Source organism: Sardina pilchardus, chromosome 3 (genome assembly GCF_963854185.1).
Source record: "Sardina pilchardus chromosome 3, fSarPil1.1, whole genome shotgun sequence".
Taxonomy (NCBI): Eukaryota; Metazoa; Chordata; class Actinopteri; order Clupeiformes; family Clupeidae; genus Sardina; species Sardina pilchardus.
The window spans coordinates 30,843,566-30,853,565 of record NC_084996.1 but is presented as its reverse complement, the minus strand read 5'-3'; the positions used below and the strand labels follow the sequence as shown (position 1 = coordinate 30,853,565).

Sequence of the window (10,000 nt, the reverse complement as noted above, 5' to 3'; positions counted from 1 at the left end):
TCCACAGCTGAAACCCATCCACTTGTTTGAGCGCTGTATGCTGGACTTTGTCCTTACTGTATGTACATGTCCTCCTTGATGTCCTGTCAAAGTCCCTGTCTGACATGCTTGTTCTGTTTCTCCTTCCCTCTGTGCCTTTCTCTCTCTCCCTCTCTCTATGGTCGCACTTCTTTATTGCGGTGTCCTGTGTCAACGTTGCCGTGGTGTCTGTGTAAACGCTGCGGGCGGTCGGTTCTCACGCGGCAGGACGAGGCGGTGGAGCGCTGCTCCCTCCCAGAGGTGCCCAAAGAGCACATGGGCCAGAGGATCATGGTCAAGTGCCTGTCCCTCAAGTGAGTAGCTCTCTCTGTCTGTCTGTCTGTCTGTCTGCTTCTCTCTCTCTCTGTCTGTCTGTCTGTCTCTCTCTCTCCCTCTGTCTGCCTCTCTCTCTCTCTGTCTCTCTTTCTCTTCCGTTCTTTCTTTATCTCTGTCTCACTCTTTCTATTTATTTCTCTCTTTCTCTTTCTTTCTCACTCTTTCTGTTTCTTTCTCTCTTTTTCCCTCTCTCTCACTCTTACTTTCTCTCTCTCCCTATTTCATTCTTTCTCTTTCTCTTTCTCTCTATTTCTTTCTTTCTCTTTCTCTCTCTTTTTTCTCTTTATTTCTCCATCTCTCATCAGTTCTCCAGTGTATCTCTCTCAGGGTTCTTATGCCCGCAGTTGCAACAGTCACTCATCAGCAAAGCCCCAGAGAATAAAGCCATGTCACATCATATCACTGTACACACTACTCACACTGCTCCAACACATCCCTGTGACCCCTATGCTCTGCATTCTACCCTCATGTGCGTTACACTCATACTATCTGATACTATCTGCAGCCAATCCAGAGCTAATCTCGTGTGTGTGTGTGTGTGTGTGTGTGTGTGTGTGTGTGTCTCCTGGTTGTCCCTCCAGGTTTGAGATAGAAATTGAGCCAATATTTGGAACACTGGCTCTGTATGATGTCAAAGAAAAGAAAAAGGTATTCAGTTTTTTTTGTATTATTATTATCATGGAGTTACTTGCATTAACTCCACTAATCTTTTAGATTAGATCTGGAGAGTTTGGATGCTTGCATTAGATCTGCGACCTGGAGATTGACTTAAATTGAAAATGGCTGTGCCGATTGTCCTGATTCCCTGCCTCTCTCCTCCTCCTCCTCCTCCTCCACCTCCTCCTCCGCTACCTCCTGTGGCCCTCCCCATCTCCTCCCAGATCTCGGAGGACTTCCACTTTGACCTGAACTCCGATCAGATGAAGGGCCTGCTGCGGCCCCACATCCCCCACACGGCCATCTCCACCCTGGCCCGCTCCGCCATCTTCTCCATCACATACCCCTCCGCAGACATCTTCCTGGTCATCAAGGTAGCTACGAGCAGCCAGCAGGGGGCGCCACTAGCCCACGGCTCGGTGGGGAAATGACCTGCGCTGCTGCTGCTGCTGCTGCTGCTGCTGCTGTGCCTCACTGTGTCACTCGGTCATTCTCTCATGACCTCTCTTGTGTTCCTGCTTTAGAATTGGGTTTTATTAGTTCATGCATTATCCAATCCTCTCTTTTATGCTCTCCCTCTCCTTCTCTCTCTCTGTCTCTCTCTCTCACACTCTCTCACTCTCTCTCTCTCTTTATATGACATCCTTGTCTTGTCTCATCATGTCTGTCTCACTGTCTCTCTCTCTGTCATGTTTCCTTCCTTCTTTCTCTCTCGTTCTTTCTATGAAAACTGTACCCCCCCCCACACACACATACATACACGCACGCACACACACACACACACACACACACACACACATACATTCCCTCTCTGTCTCCCCCCCCACCCATGTCTATCACACACACACACACACACACACACACACACACATACATTCCCTCTCTGTCCCCCCCCCCCACCCCTGTCTATCACACACACTCACACACACACACACACACACACACATTCTCTCTCTACCTCTTTCTCTCTCTCTTTTTATGCCTGTCTCTCTCTCAGTTGGAGAAGGTTCTGCAGCAGGGCGACATAGGGGAGTGCTGTGAGCCCTACATGATCATGAAAGAGTCCGACTCCACCAAGGTGAGCTGCAGCCTCTCTACACACCAGACTGATCTCTGAACTGTACTTGCAGAGTCCCAAATGGGTGACATGTGGTCACCTGTGTTTGCTTCATCAGAATCAGGAAAGCCAATATTTAAGAATTGTCTAATATTAAAGCAAACTTGATCAAGGTCAGGGATCTATTTGCAGAGGAAAGAGAAATAGGTGAGAAGGGCAGTCTGGCACAGACGATCAAATATTAGAGCCAAGAAAGCACATGTCCACTGGATGGGAACTGAAGGGGTGTGTGTGTGTGTGTGTGTGTGTGTGTGTGAATGTGTGAGAGAGGGAGAGTGTGTGTGTGTGTGTGAGCGAGACAGACAGACAGAGACAGACAGACAGAGAGAGAGAGAGAGAGAGAGAGAGAGAGAGAGTGTGTGTGTGAGAGAGAGAGAGAGAGAGTGAGAGAGAGAGAGTGTGTGCGTTTGCATGCAAGTGTGCATCTTTGTGTGCGTGCGTGAGAGGCAGGCAGACAAGTGCGCTTGGCAGAGTACGCCTGTAATAGTTTCTCAATTCATTCCCGACCGTTGCAATATTTGTCTTGATGACGATCAATGTCCAGCAAACTCCTAAAACGGTCCAAGTATGCAAGGACTTGGCAATGACGCAGAATATATAATGTCTTAAAATAGAAATTTCCATGGTGAGGCAATCTGATTTAAAGCTAACTAAGGACACTTTGTGTCCGTCAAAGCTTAAATAACTTTGAGCTGATGCTAAAGCTGTTGAATGGTGAAGCCGAGAAGAACCGGTATTGGTTGGTTTAGAGGAAAGAAGAAATCACCAATCTTTTCTATTAAATTAATTAATGAAATCTTCAAAAAGAAAAGAACATACTATTTTGGTTTACAGTATACCGCAATATCTTAAAAGTTCATTATGCCTCACTGATATATACAGGGTTCCCACAAGTCATGGAATATCATCATATCATTTTGGGAAATCTATTCCCTGATTGGAATATCAGGGAATTTTGTTGTAGCAGTATAACATGTACTTGCCAAAAAAATATTTCCACGCAGAATTGGTGCATATCTGGTTATTAGCTGTCCTGCTTGCTTGAGTTGCCCACATTAGTTTATTCAATGCCTATTGTTTTAAAATCTTGCACTAAAATAGGAAAATATTCTTGAACGTGACACGGCTGCTCTGAAATCATTGGTCGGTATATTGTACAATTAATTACATAGTGAGTCATGGAAATGCAGGTTTTTGTCAGGGAAAAGTAGACAAGAATTTTACATTTTTGATTGGGAGCCCTGTATATACAGTTGACGTCATACGTTTACATACACATGCTCAAGTTGACTAAAAAGAGGTATAAAAAAATAATCTTTTGGAAATTGCTTGATGCTTTAATGAACAACATGAGGAAAAATGTAACCTTTGCTTATTGAGCTCAATGCAAATCAAACCAACTATTAGGATAACTGAAAAAAAGCACCATGCCAATCTCAAGGTATGGTGAAGGGTATGTGATGATGTGGGGCTATTTTTTATTCCAAAGGCCAAGGTAACTTTATCAGGATGCATCGTTTCCTGGATCCATGAAATAACTGGCCTTTAAAAATAAAAAGCTGCCTGCTTCTATGGGAATTTAACATAGCCTGGGTATATATAGTTATGCCCCCTGTATTTTCAGGAAAAACATATTTAAACTTATGACCACAACTGTAAGTGTATTAGTTATATAATGTTTGAATTGCTGGCTGTGTGCCTGCCTGTGTTTCTGTGTGCGTACATGCCTATGTAAACATATGTGTGTGTGTGTGTGTGTGTGTGTGTGTGTGTGTGTGCGCAGCATAAGGAGAAGCTGGAGAAGTTGCGTACGCAGGCGGAGCAGTCGTGCACCAGGTTGGGTCGTTTCCGCATGCCCTTCGCCTGGACCGCCATCCACCTGCTCAACATCGTCAGCAGCGTAGGGGGGCTGGAGCGCTCCGACCCCGACTCAGACAGCGGTACCTCAGACACACTACGACACACCACACTACACAATACTACACAATAGTACACTACACCACACTGCACAATACTACACTATAGTACACTACTACACCACACAGTAGTACACTACACCACACTTTACTACACAATAGTACACTATAGTACATTACTCTATAGTAAATCACACTACACAATAGAACGCCACACTACACAATAGTACACCACACCACACTATACAAGAGTACACTATAGTACACTGCGCCACACAATAATACACTATACAATAGCACACTATACAATAGCACACTACACTACACCACACAATAGTACACTACACCATACTACTGCACACCACACACCACACCAGCATGTTGACTTAACTCCGACATCTCAGATGCCTCTGGCCCAAATCCCTCTCCACTGCCGAGGGATGCCACATGCGGACATGACAGGACATTAGGGATTAGATTAGAGGAGAGGAGATTACAGCACAGTTGTTCATTCAGCAGTTACAGCACATTACATCTCTTAAGTCCCCAAATATGGCATTACTTTACAATCCAGCAGATTTGTTTATTTAGCAAACATCGTGTTTAGTGTACATTTTAGAGGATTACTACATATTATATGGCATTAGAATGAAATGATATTACATGGGACACGATGCATTCGTTTATTTACCAAACATGGTGTCAAGTGTACATTTTAGAGGATTGCTACATATTACATGACATTAGCATGAAATGATATTATATGGCTTTAGAATGAAATGATATTATATGGCTTTAGAATGAAATGATATTACATAGGGCACGATACATTTGTTTATTTACCAAACATGGTGTTAAGTGTATATTCTAGAGGATTACTACATATTATATATGGCATTAGAATGAAGTTATATTACATGGCGCACAATGCATTTACAGTGTTTATTCTCTCTGTTCATGCTTCCTGTTTTGTTCATGTTTCTGTTTTATTCATATGAAGTGGGTTAGTGAATATTAACCCCAGAGTGACCTTGTTTCTGCTGATCTGCATTGACATTAGGGCATAGCTGAGGTCAGGTCAGGTCAAATGGCTTCTGTTGCAAGGCCTCAGTGTCCCTTACCATTGACCTACATGTAGATGGTTTTTACAGGTCAGATATGTCTTGCATTCTTATTTAACTAGACACATGATGACCCATATGCACCAAGCTATGTCTTTGCTGGGACTGGCTGGGCTTCTGCGCAAGGTTTTACCCTGCTGAAAATTCTCATTTCTGAACCTCATTAGGTTCCATTAGTTATGTTTTCGATTGTTATTGTCCTCATTTCACAGTCGTCAGGGTCCATATACGAATGAAATTAAACATTGTATAAATTCTATACATGTCTTCCCACTTCACTGACTCATTCTTGTTTTGCTCCGCAGAGAGAAAAGGTTGTTTTTGATTGTTATTGTCCTCATTTCACCGTCATCAGGGTCCATATACAGTACGAATGGAATTTAATCATCCTATATATTCTATAGTATCTCCACCTCACTGACTTCGTCCTCGTTTTGTTTTCCGCAGAGAGAAAAGGAACGTGGAACGAGCGTAAGAAGAAGGGCTTCGAGCGGATGAGTGTTGGGGAGGACATGTGCAACTTCGCCACGTTCCGTCCGGCCACGCTCACCGTCACCAACTTCTTTAAACAGGTCAGCGGTCAATACATGCTGGACATCTTGTGTCCTTTTTTCGGTGCTCCATTGATCTTTTGGTCAAACAGGACCACATCAGTGTGTTGGTTTGTGCTTATCTCTGTTCGTATGTGTGCAGGACTGTGAGCATGTCTCTGGATGTCCAGCTGGAATAAGCATTCATGTGTACATGTGTTTCTTTGTGTGTCTTTTTATGTGTTTGTGTATCTGTGTGTGTGTGTGTGTGTGTGTGTAGGAAGGGGACAGGTTGAGTGATGAGGATCTGTATAAGTTTCTGGCTGACATGCGTAGACCTTCTTCTGTCCTGAGGAGGCTGAGACCTGTCACTGGTACTTGCACATCTCCATTCTAACCTTACACTCTGCCACCACAACTGTACTTACTCGCACACCCCCAACCTAACCTTATACGCTGCAACCACAACTGTTACATCTGCTGCAACTGTTAAACCCGCAACACAATGCTCCACATTTACTTCTGAATTACCTTTATCACTTAATTTACTAACTTACTTTAAATGGTATCATTGACTACTTTTACATGTACAGGTACTTCAGTATCCCGGTTATGATCATATTTGGAATGTAATGTTTACATGAACACAGAGAAACCCGGTTATTAATATCCTTGTATATACTATACATGATGAATCCTAGTATCCCGTTTGCCAACACTTCAAAAGTTCTGGTAGCACACCCTATCCTGGTTTCTAGTACAATCACACGTTTGCGTGAGAAATCGAGATAAGGTGTATACATGGAACAGTATCCCAATATGCCACCTAGCGTAACCAGGTAACTCAAAACCGGGATCAGAGCTTATCCAGGGTATTGAAATTGGGATGTGATGTTTACATGCCCAAATTCCATCCGGATACTTCGGGATACTGAATTGCATGTAAACCCAGTCATTTAGCTTGCTTTAAGGTTTGATGTTGTCATCTTCTATTTTATCACACTCATCTTTTGTGACTCAAAATGTGCTTTTGAATAATAATCAATAACCTGTAGCCATCCTTCATCGTTCTTCTCCACTTTCTTTCCATTTTCCTCCCCCTTTTGTCCTACGTCCACAATCTCTCCACATCTTTCCACCCCTGTACCTCTGTCTCCCCTCTCGCTCTCTTTAAACTCCTTCCCTGTCTCTCTCCCTCTCTTCTGTCTTTCTCTCTGTCTCTCTCTCTCTCTCTCTCTCTCTCTCTCTCTCTCTCTTTCTCTTTCCCTCCCTCTGACCCCCTCTCTCCCAATCTTCTTTCTTTCTTGCTCTCTCTCTCCCTCTCAGCCCAGTTGAAGATAGACATCTCTCCGGCCCCAGAGGCCCCTCACTACTGCCTGTCCCCTGAGCTGCTGCATGTGAAGCCCTATCCAGACCTGCGCGTGCGGCCCACCAAAGAAGTGCTGGAGTTCCCCGCGCGCTATGTCTACACGCCGCACACACACTACAGGTGGGGAAACACACACACACACACACACCCCCCACACACACCCCACACACACACACACACACACACACACACCCCACACACACACACACACACACACACAGACATTGGTATGGTCTTGCATGCTCTACGGGTATGCCTGATTAAAAACACACACTGGCGCTTGTACCTCTCTTGAGATTATCTATTCAAATGACTGGTTGGTTCAAAGCCACTTCACACCAGACAGAGATTATTGAATCAATATTTATTTTAAATATCAAAGGCAAGTTAGTAACATAAGTAAGTGACACATAATTTAATAAGTAAGCATATAAGAAACATTAAAATACAGTGTTATATAATATGATGTATTGGATGAAATGTATTGGCTGGATCTGTTTGTTGGTATGTAAATAGCTTGAAGTATGGTCTTGTGTGGAGTGTCCAATGTGTCCTTGCTTCAGGCAAGTGTTACGACCCTTTCTGTAATACACAGAAACACTTGTGTTAGCTACAAACAAAAACAAATGATCTAACTAACAAAGGCACAACAGACTTTCACAGAGTGCTATTGATTATTTCCTGGTAACACACAGGGTGGATATATTACATTAGACATATTATTGTTGTGATTTTAAACACAAAAGGATTTGGATTTGTACCTGTTTCTGTAACTGGGTCAACTGTTGGTTCTGTAGTTCTATTTTCTCCCTCTGTGTCTTGGTCCAGTCCAGTAAATCCTTCAGCAGCATTGAGTGCTTCTGAACAGTGTCCTGAAAGCAGAGACTATTTAGAACCCAGGCAACCTGACAATGACGATGCAGTTAATCAGTATGCTGATGCTAGCACAGAATGTTCCCAAATCAAATGAATCCGACTCAGTTTCAGTCCGATGGCCTGGTCATACATTTCTCAAATCTCATAAGTGAGTGAGTGTTTTAATAGAAGAGTTTAATAGAATCGTTTCTAGCTGTTGTTGGCTCAGATGGGGGACGTAGGTAGTGAGTTAGTCCCCCCTTTGTTGTTGGTTTGTTAGTGTTTTGTTGTTGTTACCTCCGCCAAGGAGATTATATTTTCATCGGGGTTTGTTTGTTTGTTCGCAAGATAACTCAAAAAGCTATGGATGGATTTCGATAAAATTTTTAGGAAAGATATGAAATTACCCAAGGAAGAAACTATTACATTTTGGAGTGATCCGTATCACCGTCTGGATGCATGAGGCAGTTATGTGTTCGCTTGCCGGAGGTTTGTGCTCTCTGAGTGCTTTTCTAGTAGTAGTTGTTGTTGTTGTTGTTGTTGTGTACCTTGAGTGATTTGACGTTGTCGGGGCTGGCGCTGCTGAGGGTGGACTCCAGTCCGCTCAGCTTCATCTTGAGCTCCAGCTCCTGCTGCTGCACCTGCTCCACCTTCCCTTTAGCCTGCTGCGTGGAGCTCCTGAGATCCGCAGTCTGCGCCTGGGAACCGCACCACAGATGGTCACATCATGATCACACATACGTCAAGCCTGTCACGTCTTGCTTACATATACAAGGAATTTGACTTTAACATCTACCAAAGTCAAATTCCTTTATGTAAGTATACTTGGCCAATGAATCCGATTCTGATTCTGAAGATGGATCTGAATGGATGCTTTTTGGTCACAGACGCTAATAGTACACATACACATTTTCGTCAGTATATGTGCACTGTGGATTTTAGACCCATAGGTCCATGGTTGTTTTGACACCTTCATCAGCTGTGTGAAAAATCCTTTGCGTAGCTACTCTTTTTAACTTACATTCAATGATCTACCAGCACTCTCTGAAACCAGGACCTTCAGGGCCAATTAAGTAACCAATTTGTGAGGTAGACAGTCACCACTTCTTTTTTTACATTAGTGGTGACGGCTTTAGCTTACTGGCCTCTTTCTCACACACGGGTCAATATGTAAACATGGCAGGTCAGTTTGCTCATCCCGTCATCAGCCCCGCAGCCCCTTCTCACCTGGAGGTGGTGGATGCCCTCTCTGATCTGGACCTCGGCCTGCTTGGCCTCCAGCGTCTGGCGGTCGACGCGCTGCATCAGGCTCTCGGTGCTGCGCACGGCTCTGGCCAGCCGGTCCAGCCGGGCCTCGGTGGTGCGGTAGGTGTGGCGCAGCGACTCGGATAGCTGCAGCACGCCGAACATCAGCACGTTCACCTCCTCCTCGGAGGCCGGCTGCCCTGTCGGCGTCGGCGTCGTCGGGGCCGCACGTACCCCTATGCCGGCAAACGCCCACACGCCGGCGGCGACCGCCACCACGAATAGCCTGCACAGCGACCGCATCGTCGTCACGGAAGTCAGTTTACTGGTTACCGGGGCGCTAGCCAATCAACGGTGATCTCACTCCAGTCCCGGAGGATGTGGTAGAAAAGTTCTTGTCGTGTTTAGTGCCTCAAGTGGTCTGAAATCAGAGATGCATTAGGTGTTCTGGTGGATGTGCTCGGTGGATGTGTGATGTGTTTGTGTGAAGTGATGGGATGCCTGTTGAAATGGAGCTACGGTAGGAGGCCTAGAGCTAGTGTTGAGTACTGGCTGAGTCAATGCATGTTGAATGGTGTCCACCGGAGCGTCTCTCTCTTATATGTTGGTGCGCGTGTGTGTGTGTGTGTGTGTGCGCGTGTGGGGATTGGTTGTGAAATCTCACTTCATTCCAGGGCCAATCACTGGGGAAGGTAATGCCCCCCTAGCGTTGCAACAGTTGACCTTGACCCCACAGCATAGAGCAGGGAATCCAGCCAATGCACACACATAGCTCTTCCCACTCTCAGTAGCTTTGATCTCTGTTAATATGATATCCAATATTAAAATTATATTCA

At 44.7% G+C, this 10,000-nt stretch overlaps 2 protein-coding genes across 7 annotated transcripts in view; one reads left to right on the top strand and one right to left on the bottom strand.

Moving 5' to 3' along the window:
* LOC134077300 (dedicator of cytokinesis protein 7-like) overlaps positions 1-10,000 on the top strand; it is a 56,873-nt gene that overhangs the window by 11,095 nt on the left and 35,778 nt on the right. For all 6 annotated transcript variants that reach the window (XM_062532816.1, XM_062532817.1, XM_062532822.1 and 3 more), the window contains exons 7-14: positions 247-332; positions 936-1,002; positions 1,236-1,385; positions 2,009-2,089; positions 3,912-4,068; positions 5,613-5,737; positions 5,976-6,069; positions 7,022-7,184. In XM_062532816.1, the coding sequence (XP_062388800.1) occupies positions 247-332; positions 936-1,002; positions 1,236-1,385; positions 2,009-2,089; positions 3,912-4,068; positions 5,613-5,737; positions 5,976-6,069; positions 7,022-7,184 (923 nt within the window). The remainder of the gene's footprint in view (positions 1-246; positions 333-935; positions 1,003-1,235; positions 1,386-2,008; positions 2,090-3,911; positions 4,069-5,612; positions 5,738-5,975; positions 6,070-7,021; positions 7,185-10,000) is intronic.
* angptl8 (angiopoietin like 8) lies at positions 7,414-9,744 on the bottom strand. The gene is made up of 4 exons (XM_062532823.1): positions 9,147-9,744; positions 8,468-8,617; positions 7,826-7,936; positions 7,414-7,646 (listed from the first exon to the last, which is right to left on the bottom strand). Exons 1-4 carry the CDS (start codon positions 9,465-9,467, stop codon positions 7,635-7,637), a joined length of 594 nt encoding a protein of 197 aa, XP_062388807.1. The 5' UTR covers positions 9,468-9,744; the 3' UTR covers positions 7,414-7,634.